The sequence below is a fragment of the Oncorhynchus clarkii genome, chromosome 29 (assembly GCF_045791955.1).
Source record: "Oncorhynchus clarkii lewisi isolate Uvic-CL-2024 chromosome 29, UVic_Ocla_1.0, whole genome shotgun sequence".
Taxonomy (NCBI): Eukaryota; Metazoa; Chordata; class Actinopteri; order Salmoniformes; family Salmonidae; genus Oncorhynchus; species Oncorhynchus clarkii.
In genome coordinates this window covers 37,100,384-37,119,561 of record NC_092175.1, presented here as the reverse complement: position 1 = coordinate 37,119,561, position 19,178 = coordinate 37,100,384, and the positions used below count along the sequence as shown (strand labels likewise).

Sequence of the window (19,178 nt, the reverse complement as noted above, 5' to 3'; positions counted from 1 at the left end):
GCACTTGTGGGTTCGATTACAGGCTCAAAATGGACAAAAACAAGGAACCTTATTCTGAAACACGTCAGTCTATTCTTGTTCTGAGCAATGAAGGCTAGTCCATGTGAGAAATTGCCTTGAAACTGAAGATTTCGTACAAAGCTGTGTGCTACTTCCTTCACAGAACCGAGAAAACTGTCTAACCAGAATAGAAAGAGGAGTGGGAGGCCCCGGTGCACAACTGAGCAAGAGGACAAGTACATTAGAGTGTCTAGTTTGAGAAGCAGATGTGTCACAAGTCCTCAACTGGCAGCTTCATTAAATAGTACCCGCAAAACACCCGTCTCAACGTCAACAGTGAAGAGGCGACTCCGGGATGCTGGTCATTCTTGGCAGAGTTGCAAAGAAAAAGCCATATTTCAGACTGGCCAATAAAAAGAAAATATTAAAATGGGCAAAAGAACACAGAAACTGGACAGGGGAATTCTGCCTAGAAGGCCGCATCCTGGAGTCGCCTCTTCACTGGTGACGTTGAGACTGGTGTTTTGCTTCGTGAATCTTCATGAATCAGCCTTTTAAAATGATAAACTTTGATTAGCTAACACCATTGGCACACAGGAGTGATGGTTGCTGATGATGGGCCTCTACGCTTATGTCGATATTCCATAAAAAAAATCTGTTTCCAGCTACAATAGTCATTTACAACATTAACAATGTCTACACTGTATTTCTGATCAATTTGATGTTATTTTAATGGACAAACACAGTGCTTTCCTTTTAAAAACAAGGACATTTCTATGTGACCCCAAACTTTTGAACGGTTGTGTATACAGTGCCTTGCGAAAGTATTCGGCCCCCTTGAACTTTGCGACCTTTTGCCACATTTCAGGCTTCAAACATAAAGATATAAAACTGTATTTTTTTGTGAAGAATCAACAACAAGTGGGACACAATCATGAAGTGAAACGACATTTATTGGATATTTCAAACTTTTTTAACAAATCAAAAACAGAAAAATTGGGCGTGCAAAATTATTCAGCCCCCTTAAGTTAATACTTTGTAGCGCCACCTTTTGCTGCGATTACAGCTGTAAGTCGCTTGGGGTATGTCTCTATCAGTTTTGCACATCGAGAGACTGACATTTTTTCCCATTCCTCCTTGCAAAACAGCTCGAGCTCAGTGAGGTTGGATGGAGAGCATTTGTGAACAGCAGTTTTCAGTTCTTTCCACAGATTCTCGATTGGATTCAGGTCTGGACTTTGACTTGGCCATTCTAACACCTGGATATGTTTATTTTTGAACCATTCCATTGTAGATTTTGCTTTGTGTTTTGGATCATTGTCTTGTTGGAAGACAAATCTCCATCCCAGTCTCAGGTCTTTTGCAGACTCCATCAGGTTATCTTCCAGAATGGTCCTGTATTTGGCTCCATCCATCTTCCCATCAATTTTAACCATCTTCCCTGTCCCTGCTGAAGAAAAGCAGGCCCAAACCATGATGCTGCCACCACCATGTTTGACAGTGGGGATGGTGTGTTCAGCTGTGTTGCTTTTACGCCAAACATAACGTTTTGCATTGTTGCCAAAAAGTTCAATTTTGGTTTCATCTGACCAGAGCACCTTCTTCCACATGTTTGGTGTGTCTCCCAGGTGGCTTGTGGCAAACTTTAAACAACACTTTTTATGGATATCTTTAAGAAATGGCTTTCTTCTTGCCACTCTTCCATAAAGGCCAGATTTGTGCAATATACGACTGATTGTTGTCCTATGGACAGAGTCACCCACCTCAGCTGTAGATCTCTGCAGTTCATACAGAGTGATCATGGGCCTCTTGGCTGCATCTCTGATCAGTCTTCTCCTTGTATGAGCTGAAAGTTTAGAGGGACGGCCAGGTCTTGGTAGATTTGTAGTGTCTGATACTCCTTCCATTTCAATATTATCGCTTGCACAGTGCTCCTTGGGATGTTTAAAGCTTGGGAAATATTTTTTTTATCCAAATCCGGCTTTAAACTTCTTCACAACAGTATCTCGGACCTGCCTGGTGTGTTCCTTGTTCTTCATGATGGTCTCTGCGCTTTTAACGGACCTCTGAGACTATCACAGTGCAGGTGCATTTATACGGAGACTTGATTACACACAGGTGGATTGTATTTATCATCATTAGTCATTTAGGTCAACATTGGATCATTCAGAGATCCTCACTGAACTTCTGGAGAGAGTTTGCTGCACTGAAAGTAAAGGGGCTGAATCATTTTGCACGCCCAATTTTTCAGTTTTTGATTTGTTAAAAAAGTTTGAAATATCCAATAAATGTCGTTCCACTTCATGATTGTGTCCCACTTGTTGTTGATTCTTCACAAAAAAATACAGTTTTATATCTTTATGTTTGAAGCCTGAAATGTGTCAAAAGGTCGCAAAGTTCAAGGGGGCCGAATACTTTCGCAAGGCACTGTAGTTATATTGACTACCACCTTCCTAGCTCGCTCATTAATGTCTTAATCCAAATTACAGATGGCCTCTTATCCACTTGTCGTCCCCTTATGCCATAGTTTGTACATCTCAATAGTCAGTAGAAACCACAAGTCAGCCATATCAGATAATTTTTTTTAAAGAAGTAAATGAGTGAAAACAGGTTTCTAAATAAATATATATAAATACCTTATTTACATAAGTATTCAGACCCTTTGCTATGAAACTCGAAATTGACCTCAGGTGCATCCTGTTTCCATTGATTATCTTTGAGATGTTTCTATAACTTGATTGGAGTCAACCTGTGGTAAATTCAATTGATTGGACGCGATCCACACACGTCTATATAAAGGTCCAACAGTTGACAGTGCATCTTAGAGCAAAAACCACACCATGAGGTCGAAGGAATTCTCAGAGACAGGATTGTGCCGAGGCACAGATCGTCGGGAGGGTACCAAAAAATATCTGCAGCATTGAAGGTCCCCAAGAACACAGGGGCCTCCATCATTCTGATGGAGCTCCAGAGTTCCTCTGTGGAGATGGGATAACCTTCCAGAAGGACAATCATCCCTGCAGCACTCCCCCAATCAGGCCTTTATGATAGAGTGGCCAGACCGAAGCCACTCCTCAGTAAAAGGAACATGACAGCCCGCTTGGAGTTTGCCAAAAGGAGAGGACAAGATTCTCTGGCCTGATGAAACCAAGAATGAATTCTATTTCTGAATGCCAAGCGCCACCTCTGGAGGAAACCAGACACCGCAACTTGCACCTTCATCTTCTGCACATTCTACCATTCCAGTGTTTAATTTCTAAATTGTAATTACTTCGTCATCATGGCCTATTTATTGCCTTACCTCTCTTATCTTACCTCATTTGCACATGCTGTATATAGACTTTTTTCTCCTGTATTATTGATTGTATGTTTGTTTATTCCATGTGTAACTCTGTGTTGTTGTATGTGTCGAACTGCTTTGCTTTATCTTGACCAGGTCGCAGTTGAAAATATGAACTTGTTCTCAACTAGCCTACCTGGTTCAATAAAGGTGAAATTAAAAAAATAATCTAATAAATAAAATAATGCCAAGTGTCACGTCTGGAGGAAACCTGGCACCATCCCTACGGTGAAGCATGGTGGTGGTAGCATAATGCTGTGGGGATGTTTTTCAGCGGAAGAGACTGGGAGACTAGTCAGGATCAAAGGGAAAGATGAACGGAGTAAAGTACAGAGAGATCCTTGATGAAAACCTGCTCCAGAGAGCTCAGGACATCAGACTGTGGCGAATATTCACCTTCCAGCAGGACAACACCCCTACGCACACAGCCAAGACAATGCAGGAGTGGCTTCAATGTGCTTCAACAAAGTACTGACTAAAGGGTCTGAATACTTATGTAAATATAATATTTCAGGTTTTTCATTTTTAATACATTTGCAAAAAATTCTATAATAAAAACCTATTTTTTGCTTTGTCATTATGGGATATCGTGTGTAAATTGATGAGGAAAAAACAAACAATGTAATCAATTTTAGAATAAGGCTGTAACGTAACAAAATGTGGAATAAGTCAAGAGGTCTGAATACTTTCTGAAGAATGCCCAGATGACAGCTGGTAGGAGTGAGCTTCTGTCCTAACATAGCCTTTCCACACAACACTTAAGCCCTGTTTATACCTGGTGCCCTTTGTCCTGATTGTGTCCACATTCTGCTAGTGCCCACATTTGAAGACAGGTGTCGACGATACCAAGATGCATTGTGATCTGATTGTGAACAGATCTTCCTGACCTCATCCAAAGGTAGTCAGGAACACTTTGTGTCTGGATATCAAGCAAGTGTAAATAGATCTGGATGTTCAAACAATTTAAATAATAATTTTGCCGGCCTCTTAAATCATTGATAGGTAGCACCATTGATTTATGTCATTAGTAATTTTCTTAAAATACATAAATTCATATTATTTTGAAAGAATATCTGTCAAATCAATTGCAAACTACTTTTACACAGCAGCCCAGTTCTGATGTTTTTTCCACTAATTGGTCTTTTGCCCAATCACATCAGATCTTTTTCAGATCTGATTGGTCAAAATACCAATTAGTCAAAAAAAGATCTGAATTGGTTTGGCTGTGTAAACACAGCTATTTTAATACAACATGTAGACTTCGCAAACTTTGATTAGATAGTAATTGAATCATATTTATCAGATCACTAAACTCACATGTTAGTGCAACGTGTAAACGCGGCTTAAAACAGGTACAGTATAATGGTTAATTTATCTAGAGCTCTGTCAGATGCAGCCCTCTGCTGCCACACAGTGGCCAAGTTATGAAAGGTATACAAGTAAAACATGACTATTGGGAAGTGGTCTATTCATTCCCTGGAAAAACAGAACTGTTTTTTTTTGTTTCTATATATATAAAAAAGATTTTATTGCATAACCACAGGTTGATTATGTTTATACAGACTACATATCTTTATTTGTATGTTACCATCATTAATATTGCTGTTTTTCTTTCTTTTTAGATTTCTCTCTGTGCAATAAATACATAAACATATTTTTTGACATTTATATCATCTCAAACAATGGAGGCTGGTGGGAGGAGCTGTAGGAGGATGGGCTCATTGTAAAGGCTTGAATGGAATAAATGTAACGGTATCGAACACATGCAAACCAAATGTTTGACTCTGTTCCATTTATTCCATTCCAGACATTAAAATAAGCCTGTCCTTCTATAGCTCCTCCCACCAGCCTCCATTGATCGCAAAACCACAGGTCTCCAAACCACCAGTGCTGGTTATAGACGCTCTCTCTTAGCCCAAGTACATCCCCTTTACCAGGTTGAAAAATATATGACAGAAACATTTACAATATTAAAACTATGACTAATATACATACACATTACGATTAGATGCTGGTGTCAGGGACCATAATGGCTTATAACAATCATAGACTAATGTACCAATGGGCCAGAATGTTCCTCTGCAATCACATATAAATATATTTAGATATCTGAGACAGCAAGATGACTTTGAGTGTGAAGAACTACTCTACATGGCCAAAAATATCTATATATTATAGTAGCCTAAACATGTGGTATTGAGAGTGAAAACATTTCAACAATGAAAAGACCTCTGCAAACGAATATACTTTGACTTGAACACGTTACTGTGTGAAGAACAGTATGTATTTCAGAGTAGCAGTACTGATTAGCTCCATCCTGCCCATAGATCAGCCTCTCCTACTCAGAGACGCTTGATACATGTGTCCCCAGGCCTCAGTGAGTCATGCAGTCCTATGACAAGCAGTGTAAAAGAGATGAAACAGCTCGGTGGTGATTATGGCCATGTGACCTTGTATTTGCATATTTATGACCAAATATTCCCCTCTGCATTCTGATTTGATTAATAGCTGGAATAAATAGAGAATTCAGTATAAATCTGAAAGTAAAATGTGACAGTAGTTCATACACACAGTACACACATTTAAAATCAAGGCCATAGGAAAGGTTGAATTGATTTTAACCTTCATCCTCCAAATAAAATGAATACTAAAATAGCAGCTACATGCATATTGATGTAGAGGTAATGGAATATATATTTTAGTATAAATATTTGATCTGTCCTGGTCTGAGTGTGCAGTTCATCATAAAAGGTTGCTTCTCTTCCTCTGCCGTTCACTCCCCTAGTCCGTCTCACAGATCTAAGACATCTGACTGGGCCCGTATTCAGTCTAGGATCAGCACCCCCTCCCTGTCTATATAATCCTAATGATTATGATTTAAAAGGGAAAACTGATCCTCGAACAGCCGTCATACTCTGAGATGCTTTGTGAATATGGGCCCTGGTACAGTAGGTGCCAAGAAAACCAGCCTTCAGATTGGATAAATGCTGGAGATTCCACCATGTTGCTTTCATCCATCCAGTCAGATTGAGTCAGATTGGATAGGAGGTGGGCTTTCCACCATGTTTCATTCATCCATCCAGTCAGATTGGATATGTTTCATTCATCCATCCAGTCAGATTGGACATGTTTCATTCATCCATCCAGTCAGATTGGATATGTTTCATTCATCCATCCAGTCAGATTGGACATGAGGTGGAGATTCCACCATGTTGCATCCATCAATCCAGTCAGATTGGATATGTTTCATTCATCCATCCAGTCAGATTGGACATGAGGTGGAGATTCCACCATGTTGCATCCATCAATCCAGTCAGATTGGACATGAGGTGGAGATTCCACCATGTTGCATCCATCCATCCAGTCAGATTGGACATGAGGTGGAGATTCCACCATGTTTCATCCATCAATCCAGTCAGATTGGACATGAGGTGGAGATTCCACCATGTTTCATCCATCAATCCAGTCAGATTGGACATGAGGTGGAGATTCCACCATGTTTCATCCATCAATCCAGTCAGATTGGACATGAGGTGGAGATTCCACCATGTTGCATCCATCAATCCAGTCAGATTGGACATGAGGTGGAGATTCCACCATGTTTCATCCATCAATCCAGTCAGATTGGACATGAGGTGGAGATTCCACCATGTTGCATCCATCCATCCAGTCAGATTGGACATGAGGTGGAGATTCCACCATGTTGCATCCATCAATCCAGTCAGATTGGACATGAGGTGGAGATTCCACCATGTTTCATTCATCCATCCAGTCAGATTGGACATGAGGTGGAGATTCCACCATGTTGCATCCATCAATCCAGTCAGATTGGACATGAGGTGGAGATTCCACCATGTTTCATTCATCCATCCAGTCAGATTGGACATGAGGTGGAGATTCCACCATGTTTCATCCATCAATCCAGTCAGATTGGACATGAGGTGGAGATTCCACCATGTTGCATCCATCAATCCAGTCAGATTGGACATGAGGTGGAGATTCCACCATGTTTCATTCATCCATCCAGTCAGATTGGACATGAGGTGGAGATTCCACCATGTTGCATCCATCAATCCAGTCAGATTGGACATGTTTCATTCATCCATCCAGTCAGATTGGACATGAGGTGGAGATTCCACCATGTTTCATCCATCAATCCAGTCAGATTGGACATGAGGTGGAGATTCCACCATGTTGCATCCATCCATCCAGTCAGTCCTGTCAGATCTGTGAAGGCGAGTGAACGTGGGCTGAGGGGGGAAAACAACAACTTTCTGGAATGAAAAGCAATTTTACATGACCACAACCTTATTATTCATGGACCAAGAAGGCCAGGTGGTTCATGTTCCAAGCCTTTGGGGACAGTTGACACAGAACACCGCCCTATGGACACGTAGAGTGACACGACATACGGTAAATACTGTACATACCTACAGTGCCTTTAAATATCCACTGAGTCACATGCAGTGCATACAGACAGACATAGAGACAGACAGACAGTCGACTATACTGTAGCAACATTGTCAGGGAGGGAATGTCAGGTGTAGAATGATGCCTATGTGATTTAAGACTATGGAAGTCAGCTGAGCTAAAGCCTAGGGGTTTGTTCTGGGAGCTAACACGAGTTTGTCCTCAAGTCGCGAACCATCTCTGTTACAGTGTAAACATACATTGGTATAATGTCCACAGGTGAGTGACTATAACATGTAAATATAAGATAGTAGAATAATAATAAAAAATAACAGATTAACACGTTTAGATACAGTTTAAAACATTAAACAGCAGGAGCGCTTGTCAGGTAATGTTTCCCCCCTGAAGTAAACCCAGAACCAAAAGTTCAGTTAAAAATTAGGAATGGCTCAAAGCACCTGATGCATGTTCAATAGATTGCTTTTGATTAGACAATTGATCTTTTAAATAGGAAGTTAAAAAAAAACATTTATTTTAAAGGGGTGGTTAGAAAATCATTCTTAAAGGGGTGGCCTTCTCTGATACAGAAATGAAAGGAATCCCTTTATGCCCACAAAATATAAAAGATTGCTTTGTATCATGTCCAGTCTGTTCATCAAGTCCTCTTAGTGTTTTTGATTTGATTTGTCTTTTTTTCCACTGAAAATGACATTTTCCGTGTGCGTCCTTCAGTACTTGCACTCTCTTGTCTGTTTACTGTTCATGATATAAATCAAAACAAACGTCATTAAAATAACAGATAATTGTCCTTCACAGAGGTGTTTGGGTTCTGGCTGGTCTGTCTTCCTGTTTTTGCTGCAGAGAGAGGAAGTGAGGTCATTTAACTGTAAGGCCCACTCCCCAGGCTCACAGTGTGATTGGCTTACTCCATGCCGTTCCGCAGCATCTGATTGGCCGCGATGAGCATGACGCTGATGATGAAGGCCATGGCAAAGGCGCAGATCAGGCTCTTCCTCACACATGTCTGTCTGTTCTTCTTCTTAGGATGGACTGAATAAGAGAAGAGATGAGAGGAGAGAAGAGGAGGGGAAGAGGAGAGAAGAGGAGGGGAAGAGGAGGGAAGAGGAGGGGAAGAGGAGAGAAGAGGATGGGAAGAGGAGAGAAGAGGAGAGGAAGAGGAGAGAAGAGGAGGGGAAGATGAGAGAAGAGGAGGGGAAGAGGAGAGAAAAGGAGGGGATGAGGAGGGGAAGAGGAGAGAAGAGGAGGGGAAGAGGAGAGAAGAGGAGGGGAAGAGGAGAGAAGAGGAGGGGAAGAGGAGAGAAGAGGAGGGGAAGAGGAGAGAAGAGGAGGGGAAGAGGAGAGAAGAGGAGGGGAAGAGGAGAGAAGAGGAGGAGAAGAGGAGAGAAGAGGAGGGGAAGAGGGAAGAAGTGGAGGGGAAGAGGAGAGGAGAAAAATAGAAGTATAACTTAAGTCACTTATTACATCAAATTATGATAATCTCATATTATGCCTCCCCTCCCATTCCCCATGCTGGTAACATCACAAACTGGTCAAATACACTTTCTGCACTGAGTCCCCCCAGAGAAAACGTAACTGAAAACCAAAGACTAGAGCAGATGAAGTCTGCTCTCCGCTTTCCTTTTCCAGAGACTTTTTCTTTGGGAAAAAAGAGCCGTGTAACTGAAAACATGAACAATAGGTAGTCCCTTTGTCTACATTTGTTAACATCACAAACATCACCAAAAACACAGACATCAGCCTGGAGCAGCACAGACACCAGCCGGGAGGAAACCAGACACCAGCCTGGAGGAGCCCAGGCAACAGCCTGGAGCAGCACAGACACCAGCCTGGAGGAGCCCAGACATCAGCCTGGAGCAGCACAGACACCAGCCTGGAGGAAACCAGACACTAGCCTGGAGGAGCCCAGGCAACAGCCTGGAGGAGCCCAGGCAACAGCCTGGAGCAGCCCAGACATCAGCCTGGAGCAGCACAGACACTAGCCTAGAGCAGCACAGACATCAGCCTGGAGCAGCCCAGACATCAGCCTGGAGCAGCCCAGACATCAGCCTGGAGCAGCACAGACACTAGCCTAGAGCAGCACAGACATCAGCCTGGAGCAGCCCAGACATCAGCCTGGAGCAGCACAGACACTAGCCTAGAGCAGCACAGACATCAGCCTGGAGTAGCCCAGACATCAGCCTGGAGCAGCACAGACACTAGCCTAGAGCAGCACAGACATCAGCCTGGAGTAGCCCAGACACACAGAGACAGTAACCCAGACACACACAGATGTGTCTAATGGAGTCGGACAGACTGAATTCCCACAGGGTCGGAGAAAGAGAAGGAAGAAGAAAGGGTAGGAGGATAGAAACATGAGAGGAAGGGAGAGAGAGAGAGATAGGAAGGATTGAGGGAGAGGGCAGAAGGAGAGGAAGATAACCTTTGGTTTAGCTTCCAATTTCACTTTTGGTTTCTTCTCTCTCTCCCTTCCCCTCTTCACTCCACTCCTGTTTCTCTTCCATTATCTTCTCTCCCAGACCCTCCTTCACTGGAATCCCTTCATCTCGCTCTCTACATTTCAACCATTTATCCTATCCAGAGTGACAAGACGAACTACAGTTAAATTCCTTATTCAAGGGCACATCGGCAGATTTCTTACCTAGTTGGATCAGGGATTTGAACCAGCAACCTTTCGGTTACTGGCCCTATCTCTCTCTCTCTCTCTCTCTCTCTCTCTCTCTCTCTCTCTCTCTCTCTCTCTCTCTCTCTCTCTCTCTCTCTCTCTCTCTCTCTCTCTCTCTCTCTCTCTCTCTCTCTCTCTCTCTCTCTCTCTCTCTCTCTCTCTCTCTCTCCTCAAACTTTGTCTGGCCGTGGCAGACAATCCACACAATTCTCTCCTTCCTTCTTTCATCATCTCTCACTCTCCTTACTTCCTCTTCTTTCTCTCTGAGAGTTACCTATGTAATAGAACACAGAGGGTTTTCTTTAATGGAAGCTTAACTAATGCAAATTTGGTGAGTGTGGTGTACCGCAAGGCAGCTGGCTAGGACCATTATTGTTTTCTGTTTTTACTAATGACCTTCCATTGACCTTGAATAAAGCCTGTGTGTCAGTTGGTCCTGAACAGAGCAGCACGTATTGCACTTAGATGTACTCGGAGGGCGAATGTCAGCAACTTCGTAAACATTAACATGCATGTCAATCTCTCCCGGCTCAAAGTTGAGGAGAGATTGACTGTATCACCATTGGTCTTTGTGCGAGGTATTGATGTGTTGAAGGTACAGAACTGTCTGTTCAAACAGTTGACCCACAGTTCGGACACTGATCTGTTCAACACAAGACATGCAATCAGAGGTCTCTTCACAGTCCCCAGGTCCAGAAAAGAGGCTGAGAAACACACAGAGCCATGACTACATGGAACTCTCTACCACCCCAGGTAACTCAAAGATAGCAATACATCCAGCTAAAAAAACTGATCAAGAACACCTTACAACACAACAGGGATTGTGAACAGACACAAACATTTTAATATATCTTGCATACTTATTTTCCACCATAATTTGCGAATAAATTCATTTTCTGATTTTTTTTTGTCTGTCATAGTTGAAGTGTACCTATGATGAAAATTACAGGCCTCTCTCATCTTTTTAAGTGGGAGAACTTGCACAATTGGTGGCTGACCAAATGCTGTTTTGCCTCACTGTATATTATGTATGTTATTTATATTATGTAGTATTATGCATATTATGCAGTATTATGTATATATGTATATTATGTAGTATTATGTATATTATGTATTTTATTTGTTGTTTTGTTTCCTGTTTGGACCCCAGGAAGAGTAGTGGCTAATCAGGGATCCCAATAAAATACTAAATACTAAACTCTTTGTCTCTCTCTCTTCTCTCTCCATTTCTTTCTCTACCATCTCTCTCTTTTAGTATTATCTCTCTCTGTGTGTCTCTCTCTCTCTCTCCACCTCTCTCTCTACCCTGCTCTCTGTCACCCCCCCGACTCCCTCTCTCACCTCCCTCGTACTCGGGGCAGTTTCCTGTCTCGTTGAGGCTCTCCTCTTCGTTGATGATGATGTTCTCGATGTCCTTCATCGTCAGGTGGTCTCGGAATGCGTGAAACAGAACCTGCTTCAGCTCGTCCAGGGACATCTGCTGTATGTCAAACTGCAGGGGCAGGACACGCACACAGACACACACCAAGGTCAAATTATATCATTTTTTTCCCCTTCTCATTTGTGTGTGTGTGTGTGTGTGTTTGTGTATATGTGTGTGTGTATTTGTGTGTGTGTGCTAGTGTGCGGGCGTGTGTGTGTGAAAGTGATTTATGACGCTCTGAGCGGAGCAAGTCTCATTCCAATCAAAAGTCAGTCTGAGGTTTTCATTTCTAAATGTATAATTCATTTTACTTTTTGGAGTGTTCTACTCTGCATCTGCCCCTCCCACCCACCCTCCCTCCCACCCTACCTCCCTCCCTTCCTAATACGGGAGAGGGAAAAAAGGAGAGAGATAGAAAGAAAGACAGGGAGTAGGAGAGAGAGAGAGTAACAGGTATATATGTGGAGTGATGGAGGTGAGAGTAACAGGTATATCTGTGGAGTGATGGAGAGGAGAGTAACAGGTACACCTGTGGAGTGATGGAGAGGAGAGTAGCAGGTATATCTGTGGAGTGATGGAGAGGAGAGTAGCAGGTATATCTGTGGAGTGATGGAGAGGAGAGTAGCAGGTATATCTGTGGAGTGATGGAGAGGAGAGTAGCAGGTACACCTGTGGAGTGATGGAGAGGAGAGTAGCAGGTATATCTGTGGAGTGATGGAGAGGAGAGTGGCAGGTATATCTGTGGAGTGATGGAGAGGAGAGTAACAGGTATATCTGTGGAGTGATGGAGAGGAGAGTAGCAGGTATATCTGTGGAGTGATGAGAGGAGAGTGGCAGGTATATCTGTGGAGTGATGGAGAGGAGAGTAACAGGTACACCTGTGGAGTGATGGAGAGGAGAGTAGCAGGTATATCTGTGGAGTGATGGAGAGGAGAGTAGCAGGTATATCTGTGGAGTGATGGAGAGGAGAGTAACAGGTATATCTGTGGAGTGATGGAGAGGAGAGTAGCAGGTATATCTGTGGAGTGATGGAGAGGAGAGTAGCAGGTATATCTGTGGAGTGATGGAGAGGAGAGTAGCAGGTACAGGTGTGGAGTGAAGGATGGGCCAGAATATACCTGAGAGGATGGGCTCCCACTCCAAGGGACCACACACACACACACCACACCAAATGTTGATCTGCCGTTCATCTGCCGTTTGTTGCCGTACGTTTTAGGGACCACAAGCTGGTGGACGTCTGACTGACGTCATTTTCACGTTATTCTACCTGTAGAATTGGTTTGCAGTCGGTTTAAAAGTTACGGCTGGCACTCTGTTCAGAGGTGCTAAGTACTCTCGGCCCGCAAACACTACCAGTGTGTCCGTGCCCTAAGATTTCCTTCCATGGCCCATTCCCCAATCCCTAAAACCTCCAAGCCCTATGCCTTATAAAATTATATGTGATTGGTATAAAGTGATGTGGTGAAAATTCGACCTAGCCTATCAGAGAACAAGATGGAACTATTACATTATCAATTACACCTATCCAATCCTCTCAGATCTCCACAACTGCATATTAGGGTTTGAGGGTTGATTTGGGCCCAGGTGTCTCTCTACCCAGGTGTCTCTCTACCCAGGTGTCTCTCTACCCAGGTGTCTCTCTACCCAGGTGTCTCTCTACCCAGGTGTCTCTCTACCCAGGTGTTTTTTCTTTGTTACTGTTGCCCTGAGGTTTGCTCTTTTGAAGGGTTTAAATCCAGGTCAGTTGCCAGTTTTAAATCAATGTACAAATTAGGAGAGAATGATTAACTGATTGATCGATTAATTAATGGGATGTGTGTATCTATTGTATTCTAGTCTGTCCTATTCTGCCAGCCGGATCAAAGGAAACTGTTTCCTGTCTGTCTCTCTGCTGTTATCACTCTATCCTGTCTGTCTCTCTGCTGTTATCACTCTATCCTGTCTGTCTCTCTGCTGTTATCACTCTATCCTGTCTGTCTCTCTGCTGTTATCACTCTATCCTGTCTGTCTCTCTGCTGTTATCACTCTATCCTGTCTGTCTCTCTGCTGTTATCACTCTATCCTGTCTGTCTCTCTGCTGTTATCACTCTATCCTGTCTGTCTCTCTGCTGTTATCCAATATCCTGTCTGTCTCTCTGCTGTTATCCAATATCCTGTCTGTCTCTCTGCTGTTATCACTCTATCCTGTCTGTCTCTCTGCTGTTATCACTCTATCCTGTCTGTCTCTCTGCTGTTATCACTCTATCCTGTCTGTCTCTCTGCTGTTATCACTCTATCCTGTCTGTCTCTCTGCTGTTATCACTCTATCCTGTCTGTCTCTCTGCTGTTATCACTCTATCCTGTCTGTCTCTCTGCTGTTATCACTCTATCCGTCTGTCTCTCTGCTGTTATCACTCTATCCTGTCTGTCTCTCTGCTGTTATCACTCTATCCTGTCTGTCTCTCTGCTGTTATCACTCTATCCTGTCTGTCTCTCTGCTGTTATCACTCTATCCTGTATGTCTCTCTACTGTTATCACTCTATCTTGTCTGTCTCTCTGCTGTTATCACTCTATCCTGTATGTCGCTCTGCTGTTATCACTCAATCCTGTATGTCTCTCTGCTGTTATCACTCTATCCTGTCTGTCTCTCTGCTGTTATCACTCTATCCTGTCTGTCTCTCTGCTGTTATCACTCTATCTTGTCTGTCTCTCTGCTGTTATCACTCTATCCTGTCTGTCTCTCTGCTGTTATCACTCTATCCTGTCTGTCTCTCTGCTGTTATCACTCTATCCTGTCTGTCTCTCTGCTGTTATCACTCTATCCTGTCTGTCTCTCTGCTGGTATCACTCTATCCTGTCTGTCTCTCTGCTGTTATCACTCTATCCTGTCTGTCTCTCTGCTGTTATCACTCTATCCTGTCTGTCTCTCTGCTGTTATCACTCTATCCTGTCTGTCTCTCTGCTGTTATCACTCGATCCTGTCTGTCTCTCTGCTGTTATCACTCTATCCTGTCTGTCTCTCTGCTGTTATCACTCGATCCTGTCTGTCTCTCTGCTGTTATCACTCGATCCTGTCTGTTTCTCTGCTGTTATCACTCTATCCTGTCTGTCTCTCTGCTGTTATCACTCTATCAAATATCCTGTCTGTCTCTCTGCTGTTATCACTCTATCCTGTCTGTCTCTCTGCTGTTATCACTTCATCCTGTCTGTCTCTCTGCTGTTATCACTCTATCCTGTCTGTCTCTCTGCTGTTATCACTTCATCCTGTCTGTATCTCTGCTGTTATCACTCTATCCTGTCTGTCTCTCTGCTGTTATCACTCTATCCTGTCTGTCTCTCTGCTGTTATCACTTTATCCAATACCCTGTCTCACACAGGCTGTGTTCCAAATTGCACCCTATTCACTCAATGGGCAAAAGAAGTGTATTTTATATTGAAAAGGGTTCTATTTGGAACGCAGACACAATCAATGGGATATCTCCTCCACTTGCATTACGGAGTGTCCTGCCAGTGGTATTATAGCAGAATGGAGACATTACGGAGTGTCCTTCCAGTGGTATTATAGCAGAATGGAGACATTACCGAGTGTCCTGCCAGTGGTATTATAGCAGAATGGAGACGACATTACCGAGTGTCCTGCCAGTGGTATTATAGCAGAATGGAGACGACATTACCGAGTGTCCTGCCAGTGGTATTATAGCAGAATGGAGACATTACCGAGTGTCCTGCCAGTGGTATTATAGCAGAATGGAGACGACATTACCGAGTGTCCTGCCAGTGGTATTATAGCAGAATGGAGACGACATTACCGAGTGTCCTGCCAGTGGTATTATAGCAGAATGGAGACATTACGGAGTGTCCTGCCAGTGGTATTATAGCAGAATGGAGACGACATTACCGAGTGTCCTGCCAGTGGTATTATAGCAGAATGAAGACATTACAGAGTGTCCTGCCAGTGGTATTATAGCAGAATGAAGACATTACCGAGTGTCCTGCCAGTGGTATTATAGCAGAATGAAGACATTACCGAGTGTCCTGCCAGTGGTATTATAGCAGAATGGAGACATTAAGGAGTGTCCTGCCAGTGGTATTATAGCAGAATGGAGACGACATTACCGAGTGTCCTGCCAGTGGTATTATAGCAGAATGGAGACGACATTACCGAGTGTCCTGCCAGTGGTATTATAGCAGAATGGAGACATTACCGAGTGTCCTGCCAGTGGTATTATAGCAGAATGGAGACATTACGGAGTGTCCTGCCAGTGGTATTATAGCAGAATGGAGACGACATTACCGAGTGTCCTGCCAGTGGTATTATAGCAGAATGAAGACATTACAGAATGTCCTGCCAGTGGTATTATAGCAGAATGAAGACATTACCGAGTGTCCTGCCAGTGGTATTATGGCAGAATGAAGACATTACCGAGTGTCCTGCCAGTGGTATTATAGCAGAATGGAGACATTACGGAGTGTCCTGCCAGTGGTATTATAGCAGAATGAAGATATTACCGAGTGTCCTGCCAGTGGTATTATAGCAGAATGAAGACATTACAGAGTGTCCTGCCAGTGGTATTATAGCAGAATGGAGACATTACCGAGTGTCCTGCCAGTGGTATTATAGCAGAATGAAGACATTACCGAGTGTCCTGCCAGTGGTATTATAGCAGAATGGAGACATTACCGAGTGTCCTGCCAGTGGTATTATAGCAGAATGGAGACATTACCGAGTGTCCTGCCAGTGGTATTATAGCAGAATGAAGACATTACCGAGTGTCCTGCCAGTGGTATTATAGCAGAATGAAGACATTACCGAGTGTCCTGCCAGTGGTATTATAGCAGAATGAAGACATTACCGAGTGTCCTGCCAGTGGTATTATAGCAGAATGGAGACATTACGGAGTGTCCTGCCAGTGGTATTATAGCAGAATGGAGACGACATTACGGAGTGTCCTGCCAGTGGTATTATAGCAGAATGAAGACGACATCACGGAGTGTCCTGCCAGTGGTATTATAACAGAATGGAGACATTACCGAGTGTCCTGCCAGTGGTATTATAGCAGAATGGAGACGACATTACGGAGTGTCCTGCCAGTGGTATTATAGCAGAATGGAGACATTACCGAGTGTCCTGCCAGTGGTATTATAGCAGAATGGAGACGACATTACCGAGTGTCCTGCCAGTGGTATTATAGCAGAATGGAGACGACATTACCGAGTGTCCTGCCAGTGGTATTATAGCAGAATGAAGACGACATTACCGAGTGTCCTGCCAGTGGTATTATAGCAGAATGGAGACATTACCGAGTGTCCTGCCAGTGGTATTATAGCAGAATGGAGACATTACCGAGTGTCCTGCCAGTGGTATTATAGCAGAATAAAGACATTACCGAGTGTCCTGGAATAACAGACGGTTCGATCTCATCATCTCGTCTCTGTGTGTGGGTGTCTCTGTGTGTGAGTGTGTGTGTGTGTGTATGTGTCTCTGTGTGTGTGTGTCTCTGTGTGTGTGTGTCTCTGTGTGTGTGCGTGTCTCTGTGTGTGTCACGTCCTGACCTTGGTTCCTTTTTTATGTCTCTATTTTAGTTTGGTCAGGGCGTGAGTTGGGGTGGGCATTCTATGTTTTGTTCTGTGTGTTTATAGTTCTATGTGTTTGACCTGGTATGGTTCCCAATCAGAGGCAGCTGTCAATCGTTATCATACTTAGGCAGCCTGTTTTCCCCCTATGGGTTGTGGGTAGTTGTTTTCTGTGTCTGTGTTTTCACCATACAGAACTGTTTCGATCTTCGTTGTTTCACGTTTGTTATTTTGTGTTCAGTTGTAATAAATTTAACATGGACACGTACCACGCTGCATATTGGTCTGCTGCATACTGATCCTCCCTATTCCTGTTCCTCAGATGAAGAAGATCATTACAGTGTGTGTGTGTGTGTGTGTTGAGGAGGACAAAGAACAGAAAAGTTATATTGATTCCAATCTCAGCGCACGTGTCACCTTTCTAAGTGATTTACACCTCAATTATCCACACACACACACACACACACACACACACACACACACACACACACACACACACACACACACACACACACACACACACACACACACACACACACACACACACACACACACACACACACACACACACACACACACACACAGCTAGAATAATACAGGAATAGAAACATCCCAAGGAGGGGGTTAGAATGATTCCACCCCCTCACACCCACAGGGTCGATGAGGACAAGTCATAGTGGTAGAAGATGCTGTATATATTAGAAGACTCTCATAGCCTGCATCTGCATTGCTTTGCTCTGAGGGGTTTTAGGCTGGGTTTCTGTAAAGCACTTTGAGACTGCTGATGTAAAAAGGGCTTTATAAAATACATGTGATTGATTGATAAGACATCCATATTTAGCAGGGGTGAGCGGTTTAAATGAGATATGAAGATAAGGTCAATAATCAGGGAAGATGAAATCAATCATCTCCAATCAATAAGTGACGTCGGGGGGTCAAGGGTCATGCAGGGTCAGTCTGAACAAAACACTCAGCATACAGACTCACTCTACACAGTCTATAAGTAACTGTTGAATACTGTTATACAACACAACACTTCGTTCCAACTACAATAAAAACACAAAGCTTCCTGTAGTAAAACAGTCAGACTGCTGTCATCACCACTATAGATGGCAAGCAAATCAAACAATACTTGGATGTAGCCATCTGTATTGAACAAAAAATATATACATTAATTAGGTGCTAATCTATGGATTTCACATGACTGGGAATACAGATATACATCTGTTGCTCACAGACACCTTAAAAAAAAAAGTTAGGGGGGTGGATCAGAAAATCAGTCAGTATCTGGTGTGACCACCATTTGCCTCATGTAGCATGACACATCTCCTTCACTTAGAGTTGATCAGGCTGTTGATTGTGGCCTGTGGAATGTTGTCCCACTCCTCTTCAATGGCTGTGTGAAGTTATTGGATATGGGTGGGAACTCGAACACACTGTCGTACACGTCGATCCAGAGCATCCCAAACATGTTCAATGGGTGACATGGTGAGTGTGCAGGCCATGGAAGAACTGGGACATTTTCTGCTTCCAGGAATTGTGTACAGATCCTTGCGACATGGGGCCGTGCATTATCATGCGGAAACATGAGGTGGTGGTGGTGGATGAATGGCAGGACAATGGGCCTCAGGATTTTGACACGGTATCTCTGTGCATTCAAATTGCCATAGATTAAATGCAATTGTGTACTACGTCTGTAGCTTATGCCTGCCCATACCATTACCCCACCACCCTCATGGGGCACTCTGTTCACAACGTTGACATCAGC

General features: G+C 43.4%; 2 protein-coding genes across 2 annotated transcripts in view; one reads left to right on the top strand and one right to left on the bottom strand.

The window, feature by feature from the left end:
- Window positions 1-8,402: 8,402 nt before the first annotated feature.
- The window catches only part of LOC139388427 (calcium-binding protein 8-like), a 62,998-nt gene continuing 52,222 nt past the window's right edge, over window positions 8,403-19,178 (bottom strand). The window contains exons 5-6 of the mRNA XM_071135082.1: window positions 11,775-11,925; window positions 8,403-8,800 (exon numbers count right to left, since the gene is read on the bottom strand). Coding sequence (XP_070991183.1) covers window positions 8,673-8,800; window positions 11,775-11,925 — 279 coding nt within the window. The 3' untranslated portion in view covers window positions 8,403-8,672. The remainder of the gene's footprint in view (window positions 8,801-11,774; window positions 11,926-19,178) is intronic.
- Window positions 17,311-19,178, top strand: part of LOC139387779 (keratin-associated protein 12-2-like) — a 10,633-nt gene continuing 8,765 nt past the window's right edge. Inside the window, exon 1 of the mRNA XM_071134021.1 lies at window positions 17,311-17,381. Coding sequence (XP_070990122.1) covers window positions 17,311-17,381 — 71 coding nt within the window. The remainder of the gene's footprint in view (window positions 17,382-19,178) is intronic.